Source organism: Nannospalax galili, unplaced genomic scaffold (genome assembly GCF_000622305.1).
Source record: "Nannospalax galili isolate Female #2095 unplaced genomic scaffold, S.galili_v1.0 scaffold291, whole genome shotgun sequence".
NCBI lineage: Eukaryota > Metazoa > Chordata > Mammalia > Rodentia > Spalacidae > Nannospalax > Nannospalax galili.
In genome coordinates this window covers 3,795,578-3,818,358 of record NW_008330588.1, presented here as the reverse complement: position 1 = coordinate 3,818,358, position 22,781 = coordinate 3,795,578, and the positions used below count along the sequence as shown (strand labels likewise).

At 46.4% G+C, this 22,781-nt stretch overlaps 1 protein-coding gene across 5 annotated transcripts in view; it reads left to right on the top strand.

The window, feature by feature from the left end:
• Nucleotides 1-21,554, top strand: part of LOC108491686 (tumor necrosis factor receptor superfamily member 10B-like) — a 22,326-nt gene extending 772 nt beyond the window's left edge. The window contains exons 2-8 of one of the 5 annotated variants that reach the window (XM_029554837.1): nucleotides 6,649-6,733; nucleotides 11,204-11,341; nucleotides 12,927-13,035; nucleotides 14,372-14,694; nucleotides 15,199-15,311; nucleotides 19,048-19,124; nucleotides 20,973-21,554. In XM_029554837.1, coding sequence (XP_029410697.1) covers nucleotides 6,649-6,733; nucleotides 11,204-11,341; nucleotides 12,927-13,035; nucleotides 14,372-14,694; nucleotides 15,199-15,311; nucleotides 19,048-19,122 — 843 coding nt within the window. In that variant the 3' untranslated portion in view covers nucleotides 19,123-19,124; nucleotides 20,973-21,554. Of the gene's footprint in view, nucleotides 1-6,648; nucleotides 6,734-11,203; nucleotides 11,342-12,926; nucleotides 13,036-14,371; nucleotides 14,695-15,198; nucleotides 15,321-19,047; nucleotides 19,125-20,972 lie in introns of all 5 variants that reach the window. The other 4 variants (XM_029554835.1, XM_029554840.1, XM_029554843.1 and 1 more) reach the window with 4 other exon arrangements.
• Nucleotides 21,555-22,781: the final 1,227 nt, after the last annotated feature.

Sequence of the window (22,781 nt, the reverse complement as noted above, 5' to 3'; positions counted from 1 at the left end):
AGCGCGCGCACCGGGCTCGGGGGAAGGGGAAGGGCGCGCACCGGGCCGGGAGGAAGGGGTACCGGGGAAGGGCGCGCACCGGGCCGGGGGAAGGGGGACCGGGGAAGGGCGCACACCGAGCTGGGGGAAGGCGGGAACGAACGGCGCGCACTGGGTGCGGGGGATGGGGAACTGGGGGAAGGGCGAGCAACCGGCCAGGGAAGGGTAGGCCGAGGAAAGGTGGGGCGGGGAAGGACGCGCTCCTGGCGGGAGGAGGGTGAGCAGGCGGGTGCTGGCATCGGGAAGGACCCGACGGAGCGGGGAGAAGGTGGGCCAGGGAAGAGAAAGGAACCCGGGAAGGGTGAGCTAGGGGCCGGGGGACTGTGGGCCGGGGGAGGGTGAACCCGGGAAGGACCTGAACGGGGGCGCCGGGGTGTATGTGTGTGACTCCCAGCCGGACGGGAGATGAGGGCACCACCTTGAAGCTGGGTCTGTCCAGTTGCTGCTGGCCAGCGGCCTCCCGCGCACATCTCCAGGGTTAAGGAAGGAAGCCTGACTTGGTGAACATACATAAAATCTACTTTTTATTTGAACTATTTAAAGCTCATAGAGTTGCATTGGAAGTAATATATAAAAGTTGTAATACACTACTCAACTGCCAAATTTTAATATTTTACTATATTGAATTTAGATTTTTTTTATAATGGTTCAGAGATGCTTTTTTCTGGGCATATTTCAGATTGTGATTTGCTTTACTAACTGGTAAGCATCCCCTTGAAGCTGAGAGTCACAGCATAGATTAGAAGGAGACGCTAAGAATGTTCTCACTACTGAAACTTCTCATGATGACACTTGCAAAAGAGATTTTCTAATGGATGATAAATGACCACATGCCAATTGAGCACCCCATGCCATTTATCAGTAGTTCCAGAGTGGAGAGTCACTTGATTCAGAATCAAAACTATTGAGTAGTTCTATGCTTTAGGTTTGCTTGGGATTTATGTCTTTAAAAAAATTGTAGTCTTTGGTGAACATTCTTGTACAAACATGCAGTGACTTACACTGACTGTCTCCCTTTAAAAATATTTTAATAAATCCTTTGAGAGTTTCAAATAATGTTTTCTGATCATATTCCCTCCTCCCCTAACTCCCCCCAGATCAGCCCCCCACCTTCCTAGCCACCCAACTTTATGGGGTCCTATAAAGTCCAGTTTGTGTTGCCCAAACACTCTTGAGTGTGGAGCCTGCCCTGGAGTGTGGTAGACCTGCCAGGGGTCATGCCCTTAAAGAAAACAGACTACCAGCACCTGTCAGATGCCTATAGCACCTCAGCTGGGGTGGAGGTCTGCCCAGATTTCATCTGCTGAGCAGATGATCCTGTGCACACTGTCACACTCTTTTGCAGGTTCTTGGATTTAGGAAGAGTAAAAAGGCTTTGCCACCTTGGAATCTCAGCAGCTTCAGGAAGGCGCAAGATGGAAAAGAGGGAGAGGAAGGGTGGGAGAGAGAGATGGGGGATGAGAGAGGAGAGAAAACGAGAGAAAGACAAAGAGGAGAGAAAAGAGGAAAGAGGTCAGTGAGGGAGAGAAAAGAGACAGGAGAGAGATTCCTGAGGGGAGAGATGAGAGATGGGAGAAAGGAGGGAAAGGGGGCAGCATAGAACAGAGGAGAGGTCAGAGAGACAGGAGAGAGAAAGGAGAGGCAGAGGGAGGGGAGGGGAGAGAAGAGAGGGGAGACCAGAGAGATACATGGGAGGAGGGGACATGAGAGAAAAGAAACATCGGAGAAGGAGATGGGAGAGAAGAGAAAAAGGAGAGGAAAGGTAAGGGGGGGGGACAGAGAAGAGGGGGGAGAGAGGACAGGACAGAAGAGGGGAAGGGGCAGAGGATAGAGAAGACAAGGGGGAAGGAGAGAAGACATGAAAATAAGAGAACGGAGGTGAGAGATGGCAGGAGAAAAGACAGGACGTGAGGGGAGAGCAGAGGTTGAGACAGAAGAGCCAGAGAGATGGGGGGGCACAGAGAGAATGAGGGAAAAGTGGGAAAGATGAGAAAGTAAAAGAGCTAGAGAGAGAGGAGGGGGGAGATGAGTAGAAAAGATAGAGGGGGAGAAGACAGAAAAGAGAGAGGAAAGGCAGATGGAGAGAGTAGATGGGAGGGGAAGGCAAGGAGGAGGAGAGAGAGAAATAGAGAAAGGAAGAGAGGAGGGACATGAGGAGAGGGGAGGGTGCAGACAGGAGAGAGAGAACAGATGAGGAGAAAGATGGAGAGGACAGGAGAGTCATGAGAAGAGGGACCAAAGGGGAGGACAGGAGAAAAGAGCAGACAGATCGGAGAGGGGTGGGAAGGAGAGGAGAGGAAGAGGAGGAGAGCGAAGACAGAAAGGAGACAGAAGGAGGGGAGGGGAGAGAGAAGAAAGGGATGGAGGAGAAAGAGGACACTGGGGGACAGTAGATAAAGAAGGCAGATAGAGAGAGGAGGTAGAGGACGGGAGAGAACACTCCGTTAGAAGACAGAGAGGACCTAGAAAAGAGGGAGAGAGAGGAGAGAGAGAGACAGGAGAGATCAGTGGAGAGAGAGCACACAGGAGGTGGAGAGACAGAAAGAGCACTGTGAACTGGAAGTCAGTGAGCAGCTTAGCAGCGAGGCTCTGCCAATAACTGCAAGGGGTGGGGCGGGGTTATAAGGGTCAGTTATTCCCTCTACTTCCTTACCTTGTCCTCCCAGGTCATTTCTTTTCACCTGTTGACTTTAGGCACATCTTTCATGTGTTATTTGCTTTTCTACTTGTTATGATCAAGTACCTTACAAGACACAATTAAAGGAAAGAAGGATATATTCTAACTTAGTTTGAGGGGCTACATTTTGTCATGACGGGGGCGGGGCTTGGCAGCAGGAGCTGGAAGCTGGTCTCATTGCATCTCTAGTCAGGAAGCAGACAGTGGGGTTCTTCCCCAGCCCCACTGTCAAATGAATAGTAAAAATGGTAAAAAGGAGAAAAAGATTTATTCAATGTGACCACATTGGGAAGAAGAACAAAGAGATCCAGTGGACAGCCCCCACAAGTCCCTCCTTGGGGTCCTGAAGGGAAATTAAAGTTTAAATAAAGATCCAGGGATATGTGCATCAGAGCAGTCTTGGGACTAATACTCACTGACCCATCTTGTTTTGTTTTTAAAAATATTTTATTTATATTTTTATTTTATGTGTATGATTACCTGCATGTATGTAAGTGCACCCATGTTGTGCCATGCCCATGGAGGTCAGAAGAGGATGTCAGATCCCCTGGAACTGTAGTCTGGAATTGGAGTTATAGACGGTTGTTAGCCACCATGGGGTTGCTAGGAACTGAACCCAGGTCCTCTGCAAGAGTAGCCAGTGCTCTTAACCTATGAGCCATCTCTCCAGCCCCTTGTTTTGTGTTTTAAGTGGATCTCAAGTGTCCCTGGCGGGCCTTCAACTTGCCATAGTATGGAGGATGACCATGAACTTGTGATCCTCTCCCTTTACCTCCCAAATGCTGGAATTATAGGCTTAGATGGGTAAAGGAGACCAGCAAGCAGGGCAGAGTGTCGGGGGGTGGGGTGCGGTGAGACAATAAGAAAAAAGTGTAATGATAGACATGTAAGAACATGTCACAGTGAAGCCCGTTCCTTTGTATGGTAAGTTAAAAAATTAAAGTGAAATTCTGGATTAAAAAGCATCTTTACAAAACGTAAAACAGGCTGGTCCGATGGCTCAACTGGTCAAGGCTCCTGCTGTCAAGCCTGATGATCTCAGTTTAATCCTGGGTACTCATACGGTAGAAGGAAAAAACAACTCCTGAGGGTTACCCTCTGACTTCCATCCACATTCCCTGGTTTATGAACACAGGTCCGAGAGTGAGCTGGAGGAACAGGTGCTCAGAGCAGTTTGGATCCTCTTGACTAAAATAAATGCTAAGAATCAGGCTGTTTTTATTCAGGCCTAACTGTAATTTGGCTTTGCATAGTAATTGCCACAATTCAGAGAGAGAGAGAGAGAGAGAGAGAGAGAGAGATCATTAGAGTGAAACAAATGGCATCTACCAAATGGGAAAAGATAAGAGATAGGTTATTGATAACAAGACAATACAAAAAATTCCTGTAATTCATGGCAATGAGAAAAGCAACAACCTAATTCAAAAATGTGTAAAGGCATTTCTCCAAATTTACAAATGACCAACAGACGCACAGACACAGAAATGCTTGGCATCACTAAGTGGGAAATGTAAGCCCAAACCACAAGGAGATGTATTACCTCACACCCACCAGGATGCTCTATTAAATGAGTATCAAGCCAAGGGTGGTGGCACTGCTTGGGAGGCTAAGGCAGGAGGATAGAGAGTTCAAGGTCAGACTGATTTACTCTGATCTGCATAGTGATTTTGTGACTAGTCTGGGCTATGTAGGAAGACCTTTTCTCAAAACAAAACCAGAAAAAATGAAGAACAGGTTTTTCGATGAGGTGGGGAAATGGAACCCTTGTGGGATACATAGGAAGACCTTTTCTCAAAACAAAACAAGAAAAAATGAAGAACAGGTTTGCCCTCCAATGATTAAAATTGGCCTGTGATCTAGCAATTCCACTTCTGGGAATGTTCCCCAAATTGAAAGCAGGGTCAGAGATTTTATAAACTCGTGTTCATAGCAGTATTAGAAGAAATCCAACTCCATAAACAAATGCATGGATGAACAAAATGTAATACATACAGTGTGGTGTTACACAGCCTGCTAAGAGAAGGACAATTTAACGTGGAACAGTATGGAAGAACCAGGAGACTTGTGCTGTGAACTAGAGCAGTCACAAAGAGATAATGTCTGATTCCACTCTGATGAGGGTACGTAGATTAGATTAGTCATATTGGTAGAAATAGAAAGCAGCACGGTGGTTACCAGTGTGGGGAGGTGGGTGGAGGAATCAGTTTTTGGGGTTTTGTTTTTTATGAGTACAGACTTTCAGTCTTGCAAGCTGAAAAGAATTCTAGATATCTTTCATACAACAGTGTGAATGTACTTAGCACCATTGCCCTGTATGCTTAAAATGATTAAGATGTTAAGTTTTACCTCATGTATATCTGCTCTGTTTTTCTTTATGTACATGCACACACATTTGTGTGAGTGCTATGCCATGGTAGACTGGTGGAGGTCAGAAGATAGCCTCAGGTACAGTCCCGGCCTCCCACCTTTTTGAGACAGGATCTCTTGTTGTTCGATGCTGAATATGTTGCTAGCTGATCCTCAAGCTCTGCGGATTCCCCTGTCTCCCCTTCTCATTTTGCCATAGGACCCCTTGGATTACAGATGTGCACCACTGTGCCTGACTTTTTTTTTTTTTTTTTTTTTGAGACAGAATCTCTGTATGTAGCCCTGGATGGCCTGGAACTCACTATGTAGACCAGGCTGACCTCAAACTCACAGAGATTCACCTGCCAAGTGCTGGGATTAAAGGTGCGTGCCACCATGCCCAGCTGCAGCTGACTTTATATGAGTTCTGGGGATCTGAATTCAGATCATTATGCTTGTGTGGAAGGTGCTTTACACATCGAGCCATCTCCCTGGCCGTTGACTGCATCTTAAAATGTGGGGTGGGGGGCAGGGGGGGTGTATGATGGAGAGAGAATATTAACACCTGTTTACTAGAGCTACATAAGAAATGAGACAAGATATTAGCAGATGCCATTTCTAGTTGAGAAAATGTAATTTTTTCAAAAGATTTTATTTTATTATTTTTTATTTTTTCGTCTTTTTGAGACAGGGTCTCCCTGTAGCTCCAGCTGCCTGGAACTCACTCTCTAAACCAAGCTGAGAAAATGTAATTTTTTTCAAAAGATTTTATTTTATTATTTTTTATTTTTTCGTCTTTTTGAGACAGGGTCTCCCTGTAGCTCCAGCTGCCTGGAACTCACTCTCTAAACCAAGCTGGCCTCGAACTCACAGAGAATCCGCCAGCCTCTGCCTCCCAAGCGCTGGGATTAAAGGCGTGCGCCACTACTGCTGCATAAATTTTATTTATTTTATGTGCATGTGTGTTAAGTGCACTACATGTATGCCTGGTGCCCACAGAGGCCAGAAGAAGGTGTGGGATTCCCTGGAACTGGGGTTACGGGTAAGTGTTAGCCTCCATGTGGGTGTTGGAAACTGTACCCAGGTTCTCTGGAAGAGCAGTAAGTGCTCTTAACCACTGAGCCGTCTCTCCAGCCCCAGAAAATGGTTTTTTTTTTTTTTTTTTTTTTGGTCTTTTTGAGACAGGGTCTCCATGAAGCCCTAGCTGTCCTGGAACTCACTATGTAGACCAGGCTGGCCTTGAGCTCACAGAGATCTGCCTGCCTTTGCCTCCTGGAGTGCTGGGATTAAAGGCGTGCACCACCACACCCGGCTGAAAATGTAATTTTTTATTAACAACTTTTTGCTGTCTGAACAAAAACTTTTATTCAAAAAAAGAAAAAAATAAAAGTTTTTCAGGTTTCTATTACTGGGGTACGCTTTGAGAAGCAAAGAGCTGAACATGACTACAGACAGAAAACAGTTTTAAAAACGGTGAAGGATCTAAGCTCTGTTTAGTTTTGAGGGAAGAGAACAGGAGACTGGCCTTGTGATGGTGAGATCCAAAAGCCACTATACTTATACTAGTTCCTGCTTTGTTCCCACAGAATCTCTTTGTTCCAGTAACAACCAGTCCAATCCCTCACGTACAGGGATTGGAACAGAACGCCACAGAAAGACTATGTCCAGCAGGTACATTCTAGATTGATCTCTACTCTTTGCCCCCCTCCCCACGTCTCCATGTTCTTTGAGTTTTCTGTTCCTTGCAGAACAACAACTGTGAGGTACTTAGATTAGTCATATTGATAGAAATAGAAGGCAGAATGGTGGTTACCAGTGTGGGGAGGTGGGTGGAGGAATAAGGTTTGGGGTGTTTTAGTTTTAGTTTTAGTTTTTGTTTTTGTTTTTTTTTAATAGGTACAGGTTTTCAGTTTTGCAAGCTGAAAAGAGTTCTAGATATCTGTCATACAACAATGTGAATGTATGTAGCGCCACTGCCCTGTATGTTTAAATACCTAGATTGGGCATGGTGACACACATCTTTAATCCCAATACTCTAGAGGCAGAGGCGGATGGATCTCTGTGAGTTCCAGGCTAGCCTGGTCTACATAGCAAGTTCTAGGCCAGGGCTACATAGTAAGATCCTGTCTCAAAACAAACAACACAAAAGGTCATGAAGATTTGTCTCCATGTTTTCTGGGTTTAATAGGTTTTGTTCTTCCATTCAGGTATTTGATCTATTTTGGGTTAATTTTTGTATGTAGTGCCAGGTAGGGGCCTAGTTTCTTTACTTTTTTAGAAGTTTATTATTTATGCGTATGTGTGTTTGTATGTGAATATGCATGTGGACACCCACACAGGCCAGAAGAGAGCCTAAGATCCCCTGGAGCTGGAGTTCCAGGCAGTTGTGAGTCCGTCCCCCCCCGCCCCCCCGTGTGGGTGCTGGGAACTGAATTCAGGCTTCTGCAAGAGCAGCAAGTGCTTTTAACCACTGAACCATCTCTCCAGTCTCCCACCCCCACCCCAGCTTTTTTTTAATTTACACGTGGCTATGTTCCTTTTGTGGGGGTTAGGACGGCTTATGGGTTTGGTTCTTTTGGTCTGTTCTAGGGATTGAACCTAAGGCCTCCCACACCAGACAAGTGATTACCATTGAGTCCCTACCCTGCTATCCAGTTCTTGTTTGCTTATTTGCATGTAAACACAGTGTACTAAATTCTGCGTGCACTATGCTCAACCAGCTTGTGTTCAAAATCTTCACACTCATCTCAGTTCTTCCTGGAAGTTTTGGTGGCCCCCAGCCTGGTCCTGTTACTGGGATTATTAGGTTCAGAGCCTGTGCTCTGGCAGCCCTAACAAGCCAGACTCCACCACTGTCCTTAATAATAAGCTGATTAATGGGGGCTGGAGAGATGGCTCAGTACTTAAGAGCATTAACTGCTCTTGCAGAGAACCCACGTTTGGTTCCCAGCACCCACATGGCAGTTCCCAGCACCCATATGGCAGCCTACAACTATCTGTAATTACAGTATCAGGGAATCCAATTCCCTCTTCTGACCTCTGTGGACATTATATGAGTGTATTTACATACATGCAGGCAATACATTCATACACATAAAATAATAAAAATTTTTTTAAAATAATTAAGCACCTGGGTGTGGTTGCACACGCCTGTAATCCTAGCACTTGGGAGGCAGAGGCAGGTGGATCTCTGTGAGTTCAAGGCCAGCCTGATCTTCATAGTGAGTTCCAGGCCAGCTGGGGCTACAGGGAGACCTGGTTTCAAACAGACCAAAATAATAATAATAATAATAATAATAATAATTATTATTATTATTATTAAATCAATTAAAAGAGCCAAATTAATACTTAAATTTAGAAAAAGGAGATTTATTCAATGTAGCCATATTGAAAAGAGAGACAAAGAGGTTCAGTGATGCCCCAAGTCCCATCTTTGGGGTCCTGACATGAAGTTTAAGTTTAGTAGGGATCCAGAGTGATGCATAGCTAAGCCCTCTCTCTGGTCTGGGTGCGATTCTGCCTATCACTGACCTGTCATTGTCATGGATCCATTCTGCCCTGCAATCATGTTAGGGCTGCCAGAGCACAGTCTCTGAACCTAATAATCCTAGTAACAGGACCAGGCTGGGGGCCATATTCCTGGAGAAATTCCCATGTCTTGGAGAGGTGTCTCAATAGTCTGATAGCCAAAGGGAGAGACACACGGGTCTCAGAATATCCTCATTCCTGCCTGGCAGACCTGTTACAATTGCTGCTACTCCTTGTACCTGGAGAGCCACACAGAGATACACTGCTCCTTCTTGGCCTTCTTCTAAGAAGCCAGCTCCTTTCCTTTGGGCAATGGCTTCAGCCTCCTTCCAGGGATGGAGCGGGCAGTCAGCAGGTTCGGGTGGACCTAGCTCAGCAGGGTGGTGTAGGCATATGCAGAGGGCAGATGGTGGTACCTTCCACTCCTCCACTGTACAGGCTCTGCCACGGTGAACACTATCTGCTATTCAGGTGGAAGACCAGCCTCTCCCAGGCAGGTACCGATGCAGGCCTAAGGCCCTAGGAGTGCTGGCCGGTGGTGCAGCAGGAGAGAAGAGAGGCAGCAAGTTGCTTCATCTTGAGTTGGTTTCCATAGTCTGCCTTTCTAGATATTTGTTCACTTAAAAATATTTTATTTAGCCAGGCGTGGTGGCTCACGCCTTTAATCCCAGCACTTGGGAGGCAGAGGCAGGTGGATCTCTGTGAGTTCAAGGCCAGCCTGGTCTACAAAGTGAGTTCCAGGACAGCTGGGGCTACAGGGAGACCCTGTCTAAAAAAAACAAAAAAAAGAAAACAAAAAAAAAAAACCCCAAACAAACAAACATTTTATTTATTTTATGTGTATGAGTGTTTTTTTTTTTTTTTGAGGTTTCTTTTATTTGTCTTATGTATATTAGTGTTTGCCTGCATGTCTGTAAGTGCACCATGTGCATTCCTGGTGCCTGCAGCGGCCAGAAGAGGGCATTGGATCCCCTGAAACTAGTCTTACTGATGGTCCTTAGCTGCCATGTGGGTGCTGGGAACCAAACCCAGGTCCTCTGTAGAAGCAACAAGTGATCTTAGCCCCTGAGCTGTCTCTCTGGTCTGGTATTTGTCCATTTTACAACTTACCTATTTTGTTGATGTGCAGAAGTTCATAGTATTCTTTCATAATCCTATTTATTTTGAGATAAGATCTCCCTATGTAGCCTTGGCTGGCCTGAAACTCACTATATAGACCAGGCTATCCTCAAATTCACAGAGATCCACCTGTCTTTGTCTCCCAAGTGCTCACAGAGATCCACCTACCTCTGTCCCCCAGGTGCTAGGATTCTTTTTATTTCTGCAAGATCAGTAGCGATGCCTCTTATTTCCGATTCTAGTAGTTTGAGTCTTTTCTGTTTCTACAGTTAGCTGGGGTCAGTTTGTTGATCTGTTTAGAGAATTGGCTTTTGGTTTCATTAGCTCTCTTGAGTTGTTTTCTAGTCTCTGCTTTGTTAATTTCATGTGTACATCTCCTTCTTTCGCCACTGTCTCACACTGCTTCCAGTGTCTTAAAATGGAATACTCCTTAGCCATATGTCATAAGTGAAAAATGCATTCTGAATTATGATCATCTAATACTAAAAAAGTAAAGTATCTTTGTGTTTTATTATATATTGACCACATGTTGAAATGATAACATTTTATTTGGATAACATTTAGTGATCAAAAGGTACGTTGCTAAGACCAGGTGTCTTAACACACACCTTTAATCCTAACACTTGGGAGGCAGAGGCAAGAGGATCTCTGTGAGTTCCAGGTCAGCCTGGTCTATATATCTAGTGCCAGGCCAGCCTAGGGCTATGTAGTAAGATCCTGTTTCAAAAAAAGTTAAAATTAAATTGAAATTCTTTTTTAAAAATTACGTTTATTTGTATATGTTTGCACATGTATGTGCCATGGTACAGGTGTGAAGGTGAGAGAAAACTTTCTTTTGGGAGTTGGTTCTATCCTTCCACTATGTGGGTCCTAGTGATGGAACTCAGGCTCTCAGGCTTGGCAGCAAGTTTCTTTACCCAGTGAGCCATCTTGCTAGCCTGTAACCTTATTCTTTTTTATTGTTGTTTGTTTTTGAGACAGAGTCTTGTGTAGCCCAGGCTCTCCTCAAACTCTGTAGCTGAAGATGACCTTGAACTCCTGATTTTTCTGTCTTTATCTTTTATCCTGAGTGCTGAGGTCACAGGTGTGCACTGCCACACTCAACAGACCTTATTCTTTTTTTTTTTTTTTTTTTTTTTTTTTTTTGAGACAGGGTCTCTTTGTAACCCCAGCTGGGCTGGAACTCACAGAGATCCTCCTGCTTCTGCCTCCCAAGTACTGGGATTAAAGGCATGCGCCACCAGGCCCGGCGACTTTATTCTTTTGACTATTACTGTGAACACTGAACTTGAATCTTCTATGTGTCTTGTATGTATTTTGGTCAGCAGTACTGGTCCAAGTATGTAGTAGATGCAGAACTAATAGCCTGATGAAGGCCAAGTAGACTGGATTTCCCTGTCTGAAATTTACTGTTAGTGAGTATAGGAGGTCCCAGGTCTTCTGCAACTCTGGGAATCTTGATGTTTCCTTCACCAGCTTCCTCTCCCTCCCCAGGCCAGTACCTAGAGGAGGATGGACGCTGCAAGCCATGCGAAGATGGTGTAGGCTTCACCAGCTATCCCAATAACTTGAAGTCGTGCATACCCTGCAAAATCTGTAAAGACGGTACAGAACCAAGGGGCCGTCCTGCAGGTGGGGTATGGGGAGGTGGGGGGGGGTCATAGCTGATATTTACTCAGAAACCTCAAAGACAGTTCCCTGGAGCCAGCCTCAAATGGCTAAACAAGCGAGATGGGCTATAGTGGAGAAAAGGACAATTGTCCCAGGGAATCGTAGCACTCCAGAGAGCACAGAATGTTAGAGCTGGGCCTTGAAGGATAGATACAGGCTTCTAAGTGGCAAAGAGATCTCTAGCCAGGGTTCCAGAATTGGGGATAAAGAGCCCTGCACATTTGGAAGTAGGGCATAATTTCATTCTAGGTCCAGCATGAGTCTTCTCAACTCTGCTAGGGATATGGGACCCATTGGCAGATTTTGAGTGACCACAAGCGGTGGTCTGCTTTGAATTTGCCAGGAGTGGAAGTCACAGTGTAAGTCAAAGGGATTTTCCTAGAAAGGAAAAGAGCCACCCTGAGCATCCTCTCTGTCCCTGTGGCCAGCCTCCATCTGCAGGTGGTATTCTGTGTTCTATCCTGACCTTCAGGTCCCATCACCTTTTTCTCAGTATAGACTGCCTTTCTCTTCTGGTGAGACCTGAGGCCTTTCCTTCCAGAACCTTCTGTAAAACTCCACTACACATTCATCTCTCCCATCTTGGACCTGCTAAAGTGTTTAGATCTTAGGTCAGTGTTTTAGTTTCTTTTGCTGTTGCTGTAATAAAGCACTCAGAAAAACAGCTTAAAGGAGAAAGGATCTGTTTTGGCCCACAGTTCAAGGCAGGGAAGTCAAGGTGGCAGGAGCCTGAAGCAGCTGGTCCCATCATTCACAGAGGGTGATGAGAGCTCTGCTCACTTTCTCCTTATCCAGTTTGGGATCCTAGTCCAGGGAAAGGTACCACCCACAGTATGTGTGTCTTCCTACCTCAGTTACCCTTATCAAGATAATCCCCCACAGGCATGTCCAGAGGCCTGTCTCCCAGATGATTCTGGATCTCATTAAGTTGGCTATTTAGACTGACCATCACCATCAGTAACATAAGACAAGGAGGGACAGGGCTGGGCTCCTAGCTGGTTCAGACCTGGCTCTCTTCCTCTAGGGTCTGGGCTCCTGGCATGTCCAGAGGCCTGTCTCCCAGATGATTCTGGATCTCATTAAGTTGGCTATTGAGACTGACCATCACCATCAGTAACATAAGACAAGGAGGGACAGGGCTGGGCTCCCAGCTGGTTCAGACCTGGCTCTCTTCCTCTAGGGTCTGGGCTCCTGGCAGGTGTGAGCTCTTTCAGCTTCCACTTCTCAAAACTCCTCTCTCCTCAGCAGAGCCAGGCTTTTGAGAGGTCACCCAAAGGTCTTCTCTTTCTGCCATTCGTACCTATCCTTACAATCTAAAAGACTTTACCCTCCAAATGCGATACATCAAGTCCTTTTTTATGGCTCCAAGAACTCATAGCAGCTGACAGCAGCCATCCTCTGCGTGCCATCTTCAGCCGATGTGTTGCTGTAGGAACTGGCCCTCAGAATTACCTCCTAAGTTCAGTTGAGCTGAAGGGGAAGGGGACTGTATGAAGTGCATCACGGTAACCAGGGAAACTCCCCCCAAACTATTCTCTGTCTCCAGATCAAGTCCAGAAAAGCCAGTGTACCACAACCAGAAACACAGAGTGTGAATGTAAGCCAGGTACCTTCAGAGGAAAACAGGACCCTGAGCACTGCCGGAAATGCACTGTGTAAGACCCAGGAGCCCGGAAGAGGAACTCTACCAGTCCAGGGAATTCCAGAAGACCCAAGCTTCCTTGTACCCTTTTCTTTCCCCTGACTCCATGGAGCCCCCACAGGGTAGCCCTGTACCCTTGGCACTTTCTGACCCTGCAGTAGCCCCTTCAGGTCCATCTGCAAGTCTCTCCCTTGTTCTTGTCCCCTGCCAATCAGCAACCCCTTCCCAGTCTTTGGCACCCATTCCTGTCCCCTTGGCTAGGTTACTTGTCTACTGACTATAGGAAAGCAGGCCTTAGGGCCTGTGAGACTTTGAGATTCCCAGGAATCTGCTTTAGTTCCTTTTGAAAAGGTCAGGATGAATAGCATACAGCCTGTCTATTTATATACCACTTCAGTAGTAAGTTTGAATTCTTATGCAGGCAGAGGCCTGTGAAGACAAAAACGTTTTTCCCGTAGACAGCAAAAAGCAAAATAAGGCTATGTGTGTGGCTCCCCCAAGTCCTCAGAGGGACCTGAGCCAGCTCAGCCAGCCTCACCCCAGAACCTTGTCCCCCCAGTAAGACATGTCTTGACCCCCTGCTTCAGGGTAAATAGTTAATTTACTCTTCCCTAACTGCCTGGTGTTTGCTATGATTGATAGGAAGGACTATTTAAAAATTTTTTTTCAATATTTTATTTTATTTTTTATGTGTCTGCGTGTATTGCCTGAGTGTATGTAAGTGTACCCTTGTCGTACAATGCCCACGGAGGACAGAAGAGGCCATCAGATCCCCTGAAACTGGAGTTTTGGACAGTTGTTAGCTGCCATGTGGGTACTGGGATTCAAACCCCAGTCTTCTGTAAGAACAGTGTTCTTAACCACTGAGCCATCTCTCCAGCCCCTTGTTTATTATTTTTATGTGTACATGTGTATTGCCTGCATGTAGGTAAGTGCACCCGTGTCATGCAATGCCCTCAGAGGACAGAAGAGGCTGTCGGATCCCCTGGAATTGGAGTTACAGACAGTTGTTAGCTGCCATGTGGGTGCTGGGATTCAAACCTGGGTCTTCTGCAAGAACAACCAGTGTTCTTAACTGCTGAGCTATCTCTCCAGCCCTGGAAGGTCTATTTATTAAAGGGCTCAGTAGTGGCCACATGGGTGTCCAAGCTTCCCCTTCCTAACTTGGGGTCACCCTGTAGCCCAGGACAAGTCACCACACACCCTGCAGAAATGGCCAGAAGATGCAGCCACACCTACGGAGGAGACCCCAAGGGTTGCACTGCGTATATCCAGATGTAGGGACAAGTTTGGGGTGTGAAAACCCCAGCAGACATGACATGCCTGTTCTTTCTCTACCACCTCTGCAGGAATGCTGGGCAAAAAGGATGGCTCTCTCATCACATCTGGCCAACAGCCACCTCATGGAATCTCATCATTTCTTCCCTGTGTGTACTCAGGTGTGCCAACAATGAGACTGAAGAGATTTCCTGTACCCCATGGGGAGACCGGAAGTGTAAAAAATCCTATACTAATACCACTGGACCCTCTCCGAACACCTCCCAGGAGACTTACATACTTTGGCTTTTCATAGTCCTCTCCGTTGTCCTAATCATAGCTCTGGTCGTCCTGTTTATTTGGAAGACTCAAGTATGGAAGAAAATATGTGGGTTTATGAAGAGCACCTGTCCAGGTGAGTATTGGCTAAGGGTGGGTGTGCTGGGTGCTCTATCTTCTGTCCTGCTCTTGCCCTTCAGAAATGCCCTCCCTGGGTCTCAACCCCAGTGCCTTCAAAGCCTGGCTTCCACTTGTTCCTGATTGACATACTATCTCTAGGAAGCTCAGGAACCCCAGAATCCCACACAGTCCCTTTCTGGGGCTGATAGTCCCCTCATCTCTTAGTCAAATCTGAGAGAATGGGGCATAGGACAGAGAAACATCAACTCTTCCCCTGAGGAGGACAAAGGTCAGGGCAGGAGGTGGACAGGGACAGCTTTGGCTAGACAGAGCCAGGCAGAAATTCTCTGTGTGTTTATTTTCACTTAGTTTCCTCCTATCTCCTCCCCAGCCCAAGGGTGCCCCTAAGAGGAATGGCCCCACCCCCATGTTCAGCACTGGAGCCTCCAGCCCACTTTTGGATAAGGAGGGGCTGATGAATTCCCTCCCCACTTGCTAAGGGAACTGCCTTCTCTTCCAGGCCATGGACCAGACTCTGCATGTATGAACTCCATGAGATTGTCCACCCTGAACTCACAGACATCGGGCTCAGGAACTGGCTCCCATGACAACACGGTCACTCCTGCAGTAGAGGTCTCAGAGGTTGTAACTCTGCACAGAAATAGAGCTTTTGAGGGGCTGCATGGCTCAGGGAGGAGTCCATCACCCCCACTTGTCCTGGGTTGCTGCTCTGACTCCTTAAAGCAGACTGGGGCTCGGGGCTCACTCAAATGGCCATGTTGAGCTTTTCTAAGGCCCCTGGGCCATGTTGCAATCTTGTCCTTCTTGCCCCTATGAGTGGGGCCAGGTGGGTGTGTGACTTCCCACCCTTGACACAGCACCAGGGTCTTAGCTCCAGCATCAGATCATTGATGTATAAGCCTCAGGTGACCCCACTGCAAGGAGTGGGACCCTGCAGGGATTGTTGGGTGTGGACTCTTCAGTGAGCTCTTTGCCTTCCCAAGGTCACTTCTAGGCAATTGTGTGCCCCAAGAGAACCTGAGGTTCAGTATAGTGATCACACTGAGACTCTAAGCAGCAGAGACTGGCCATCCTCTGTCTTTGAGCAGAAAATGGACAGACAAGAGCTGGTGACGGGGTCAGAGGAGTTGGGGCTGGTCTGTAGACAGAGTGGCAGTTCTGACAGAACTGCCCAGGGGAAGTAGAGACAGGGAGAGGAAGGATGGGCTGCACATGATCCAGGGGTGACTGCCGTTCTGTGGAGCATGCTAAGTCTCTGTCATACTCACTCATGTCCTCAATCTGGAGCAGCATAGGCATGGACTTTGTACCGTGGTGAATAAGGGCTGGGTTCTCAAATTTCATTTTTGTTTGCTGTATTGGGGCCTCACACATGCTAGGCAAGCTCTCTACTACTGAGCGACATCATTAGTCCTTTTTTAAAGCTTTTTATTGAGACAGTGTGTCTCACTAAGTTACCCAGGCTGACTTTGAGCTTGCTATGCAGCTCAGGCACACCTTGAACTGGCAGTCCTTCTGCCTCAGCTTCCAGAGTAGCTGAGATTACTGGCCTACGCCACCAGGCCCAGCTAGTTTTCCATTTTTTCTACAACCTGTTGAGTTTTCTGATCCATATTTATAGGAAGGAGCCCACAAAGTAGAATTTCCAAGTCAAAGTGTAAAAGTGTTCACACTGTTCATTGCATATATACAGTCACACACAAACACGGTCACACATACACAGCTACACATACACATTCAGTGTGGAGAACTCTTGAAAAACAAAATGAACCTACCATATGACCAGGTTACTCCTTAGCATATACTCAAAGGACTCATCCTATTGCAGAGATACTTGTATAACCATCCAAAGTTATACTCACCTCTAATAATACTTAAACTTTAAAAAAATATTTTATTTATTTTTAGTGTATGAATGTATTGCTTGCATGTATGTAAGTGTACCTGTGTCCTACAGTGTCTATGGAGGTCAGAAGAGGGTACTGGATCCCCTGGCACCGGAGTTATAGGCAGTTTTAAAAGCTTATTTATTATTTGTTTATTACATTTTGCTTATTGATAATGAGTTTTGCTTTTGCCTTTTAAGCCAGCCCCATAATACTTAAATTTAAAAAAATTTATTATTTTTATGTATATGAGTGTATTGCCTGCATGTATGAAAGTGTACCCGTGTCATGTGGTGCCCACAGAGGTCAGAAGAAGACATCAGATCACCTGGAACTGGAGTTATGGATGGTTGTTAGCCGCCAGGTGGGTGTTGAGAATCGAGTGTTCTTTTTTTTTTTTGGAGATAGGGTCTCCCTGTAGCCCCTGGAACTCACTAAGTTGACCAGACTGGCCTTGAACTCACAGAGATCCACCTGCCTCTGCCTCCCAAGTGCTGGGATTAAAGGTGTGTGCTACCACGTCCAGCTGAGCAGACAGTGTTCTTAACTGCTGAGCTGTCTCTCCAGTCCCTAAACTGTTTTTTTTTTTTTGTATGTGTGTGTTTTTTGTCTTTTTTATGCAGTTTATTATTTTAAAATATTATATTTATTATTTTTATTTTATGTGTATGAGTGCATTGCCTGCATGTATATGAGTGCACTTGTGTGTGCAATGCTGCGGAGGTCAGAAGAGGGCTTCGGATTCCCCTGGAACTGGAGTTAAGACAGTTCGTAGCCGCTATGTGGGTGCTGGGAATCAAACCTGGGTCCTCTGCAAGAGCAGTCAGTGCTCTTAACCGCTGAACCATCTCTCCAGCCCCTGCTTTTTGTCTTTTTAAAATTATTTTATGTGTATGAGTGTAATGCCTGCATATAGATAGGCGCACCTGAGTCGTGCAGTGCTCATAGGAGGTCAGAAGAGGGTATTGATCCCCTAGAACCTGTGTTACAGACAGTTCTTAGCCACCCTGTGGGTAATGGGAATCGAACCCGGGTCCTCTGCAAGAGCAGTCAGTGCTCTTAACCACTGAGCCATCTCTCCAGCCCTAAACTTTGTTTTTTAAGTATATAGATATCTAAAACAATGGCTATTTTTCCTGCTCCACTACAGGAATCCTACTTCCTGTTTTTGTTTTTCCTCTTGCTGTGTAGCTAGAACTGTCAGAAGGGTTCTCAACAATGACTAGAGGATGGGGTATAGCTTGGTGGTGGAATGCCTGCATTGCATGTGGGAGGGTCTAGGTTAGATCCTAGCAATGCAAAACAAAACAAAAAACAATGGTGAGAAAACAGGCATTTTGGTCTCAATTGGGTCTGTTGAGAGGGCTTTTAATGTCACTACCATGAAATATACATTTTCTTCTATTCCTTCTGTTCCAAGCTGTTTTTAAAAGTCAAATTTAGGAGATGGAAAGATGGCTCAGTGGTTGCCTCTAGAGGCAGAGTACTTCTAGAAGCAGGGTGCTTGCTTCTAGTGGTCCCAGGTTAAGTTCCCAGCACCCACATCTTGCAGCTCACAACCCTGTAATTCTAGCTCCAGGGAATCTGATGCTCTCCTTGGGCACCTCCTCCTTACACACATGTATAGCACACCCTTACACAGACAGATACACATAAATTAAAAATACATTAATTAAACTATTTTATTTTTGAGACACAGTCTCCTTGTAGCCCCAGCTGGCCTAGAACTTGCTATGTAGTCCAGGCTGGCCTCAATCTCATAGAGATCCACGTGCCTCCACCTCTCAGTCCTGGAATTAAAGGTGTGTTCCACTATACCTCACTTGAGGTGTTATTATTGAGCAAAATACCTTCACATTATTGAAACAAATTATTTTTTTTAAATATTTCATTATTTTCAGTTTATGTATTTGTGTTTTGCTTGCATGTATGGAAGTACAGTTATGTCATGCAGTGCCCATGGAGGTTAGAAGAGAGTGTTGAATTCCCCTGGAACTGGAATTACAAACAGTTGTTAGCCAACATGTTGGTGCTGGGAATTAAACCCGGGTCCTCTGCAAGAGTGGCCAGTGCTCTTAACCGCTGAGTGATCTCTCCAGCCCTTGACTTTGTATTTTGCAAAGCTCTTTCCTCTACAGTTTCCAACTGAGTCTCATAAGAAGTCTGGGAAGAGAGACTATTGTCATTGTTGGGGGGTGGCCAGAAGAGGAAGCTCTGGGGCAAGGGGAGCATTCCATCCGGATGGAGGTTTATACAGGGGTACACTTGCAGCATAACACTTTAGGTGAACATTTACTGTCTGTTACTTATGCCACAATAGGCCTCTAGCACAGACAGCCTTCAAACTATTGAGACAGGAAGTTTGTCCAGAGGGGAAGTGCCTTGACCCAGGTGTGGTTGTCAAGGTCTGGCTTGGAACTGCGATCTTCTGACTGACTAGGGCATCTTCCTGTTTGTTACAGGGACCTGCTGAAGCTGAGAGTTCTCCAACAGGAGGAGAGTTGGAGGAAGTGAAAGTAACCCTACTGAAAGTCTGAGAGTGAGTGCTTTGTCTGGGGCTGCTAGTAACACATGTTCAGGAACTAGGAAGGGTGTTCTAGCTGTCCCCTGGCCGATAAAAACAGATTTTGACTTTGGATTTCACAAAGCTCTTTCTTCTACAGTTGCTGAGTCTCATAAGAAGTCTGAGAGGAGAGACTGTTGAGGGTGGGGCAGATGAGAAAGCTCTGGGGCAGGGGGAGCATTCCATCTGGATGGAGGTTTATACAGGGGTACACTTGCAGCACAACACTTTAGGTGAACATTTACTGCCTGTTACTCATGCCACAGTAGACCACCAGCACAGACAGTCTTTAAGCTACTGATTGTTTTGTCTGGGGCAGTAACACAGAAGCCCAGGGACTAGGAAGAGTGTTCTAACTGTCCCCTGGCTGGTAGGGTTCTATCAGGACAGCTAATGGTTGGCACTAAGCAGCCTGTGCTATTGTCACTGGACTTGGGGAGCCATAAGTCCCCTTCTCTCTTCTGTCTCCATTGGGATCCTCCCCAGCCCCTCATATTGTGTCACTCTTCTTGCCCTTCCACTCTGCCAACCATCCCTCCCTTCCCCCTTATAGTTCAGGCTCTTCCCAACCCCTCCCCCATAGCACCCACAGGAGCTCCTGTCATTTGGTCAGGCCTGGTTTGATGAGCTATATTATAAACTACAAAGCAGGTTTCAGAGACTTATACAAAACACATAGAAACCATCTCATAGATATTTTTTTCAAATACTAACTTCATAAGTTTTGGAATATATTAAATTGAGGCCACTTGCTTCTTTTAACTGTTTATGTGCTGGGGCTCTGAACTTAGGTCCTCATGCTTGTATAGCAAGCACTTTACTGACTGAGCCATCTCCCCTGCCCAACCCCAGACTTCTGATCCTCTTGCCTCCATCTCCTGAGTGCTGGCATTACAAATATGCACCACCACATTCAGTTTTTTTTTTTTTCTTAAAGCCTTGTTTTTATTTTTTAATTACATGTCTGTGTCTCTGTGTGGGTATGTGCACATGAATGTAGTGCCCTCGTAGGTCAGAAGAGAGCATTGGATCCCCTGAGCTGGAGCTACAGGCAGTTGTGTTCCCAACATGGTGCTGGGAACTGAACTCAGGTCTTCTGCAAGAACAATATGCACTCTTAACCACTCAGCCATCTCTTCAGACCCCACACTCGGTTTTATGTGATGCTTGGGATTAAACCCAGGATTTTGTGTGTGTTAGGCGAGTGTTTTTATCAACTGAGCTGTACATCTCCAGCCCACCTTAAACTGTTCAAATGAGGCTGTTAGGAAACATCCATGGGACTCCTGGCCCTTATGTTTCTCAGGATGGAGGGTGATGTGCATCTTGCTCATGTCACATTTACTACATCACAGTCCATGGAGTTGCCTTTACTCAGCTGCAGGTTCAGTTTTCACTGAGTCCTTTTTTGCCATCTAGTGGCAGTGACACTGAGCAGCCGCGAGGGAGGCCTGCTGGCATTTCCACCTCTGCTCTGTAGATACAGCTGCTCTGGACTCCACTGAGTGCAGTCAAAACTGCTTCCCTCCCCTGAGATACCAGTGCACCCACCCCCAGTGCCTCTCTGTGGCCCATGCCACACACTGCCTGCTTTTTTCCCTACGACGTCCATGCACCTTCCCCACTGAGCCAACAGGCCTCTTCCAGAGCAGGATTCCTGATTCGCTGTGTCTTTGGGTATGGGTAAGGCTCCAGCAGCATGCATGGAGCAGCAAGGGAGCCCAGACTGTGGGTCCCACCCCCCGTTTCTAGACCTGATTTAGGATCCTCCATCCTTTGTGAAGTGCTTCCAGCTCACCTGTCACCTATGTTTCTGTCACATAGCCCTGAGGCCAATCTTCACTTCCTGTCAGCCCTTTAACTCCTTGGACAACTTCATGCAACAGATGAGAGAAATGTGCCTGGGACACAATTGAGGACTATGAAATGAGCTCTGAGATGTTAATTTATCAAGAAGATTCAGCAGGCTCTGCAGCACACAGAAGTGAACTTTATCTTGATGTATAGTATTGTACTTGAATTTATTTTTATTTTGTGTGTATGAGTGTTTTGCCTGCATGAGTGTATGTGCACCACACAAATGCCTTGTCCTCAAAGGGGTGTAGAACTGGAGTAATAGATGATCTTTAGTCCACTTCTGAAGTCTCATGTGCCTCCTTCTCCCTCCTGGAGGGAATCTTTCAATTCCAGGAAACTGTTGCACAAGCTGGCTGCTTCTGGAGTGCTTCCCAGTCAGTTTCTGTTGGATGTTTGTAAGCCCCTGATTTGATGGTGTTACTTTTCATTTGCTCTATCTGCTACTCTCTACTTGTTCTTTTATTTATTTTTTTGTCTTTTTGAGACAGGGTTTCCCTGAAGCTTCAGCTGGCCGGGAACTCACTATGTAGACTAGGCTGGCCTTGAACTCACAAAGATTCACCTGCCTCTGCCTCCCCAGGCATGCACCCAGCTTATTCTTTTGTTTTTCATTGTGTTTTTAAATCTTCCATTTCTGCCCTCTTGCTGGCAAAGCCCTCTACTGGATTCTAGTCACAGCATGGCAATTATGGAGATGGCATTTCCCAAGCATCTTATGCTGTGCTGTTCCAGGGTTGCTGTGGCATCTACGGAACCTTAGGAGGGGAACCCCTTATCTAGATGAGCATTACGTCACTGCTGTCAGTTATGCTATTCTGAGTGTAAGCATCATGTTGGCCTGCAGATGCTGAAGTTGCTCATTGTGTTTTACCGGGCAGACACGTACCTCACCTTCGCACTTCAGATGCCAAATATTTATTTTTATTTAATGTGTATGTGTATTGTTTGCATGTGTGTAAGTGCACCCGTGTTGTGCAGTGCCTACGGAGATCAGACGAGGGCACTGAATCTCCTGGAAGCAGAGTTACCGACGGTTGATAGCTGTCATGTGGGTGCTAGGAAGCGAACCCAGGTTCCCTGCAAGAGCAGTCAGTGCTCTTAACTGTTGAGCTGCTGCTCCAGAAACCCCCCCACCCCCCAGTTTTCATGCCTCTCAGAAACATGTTGGTAATGTCAAACAATACAAGGGACTCTGTTAGGTACAAAATACTCATGTATTATGAATTCATGACCAAATTAAATATGAAACCTTATATAAAAAGAGGTGTGTGTTTTTTGTTTTTTTTGCCCCCATCCTCTCAGAGACCGAATGACACCAGTCCAGGGGAGGATGTTCCTGTGTGACTGCTCCCTCCTAACTGGCTTTTAGGCAGTAGGCTTTCCCTACACTGGGGTCTCCTGCTTCTATCTCTCTGGAATCCAGAGCACTGATATGGGGTAGGGGGGATGGATTTGCACCTCCTCCCCATCTCCTGGCTCACTCACAACCTCCCAGGGCAGTTCCTCTGGGCTATAGGACTCCGGGTAGTACAGACTGGCTCTGACAGAGCTGTGGGGGTGGGCAGTGGGTCCCTGAGGGCTGAGCGGGCCTGGGTGCCGGGGTGTTGGGGGATGGTGTTCCACGACCACTGTCCGTGGGCTTCCTCCACCTCTAGCTAACCTTCACTATCCCCACTGGCCTTTCTGTTCCCACCACTGGGCCTAGGTTGCTCAGCCCTGCCATCACCCGGGAAACCCGATTCCTCCGCCGCTTTAGGACTGAGCTTCCTCTCACCT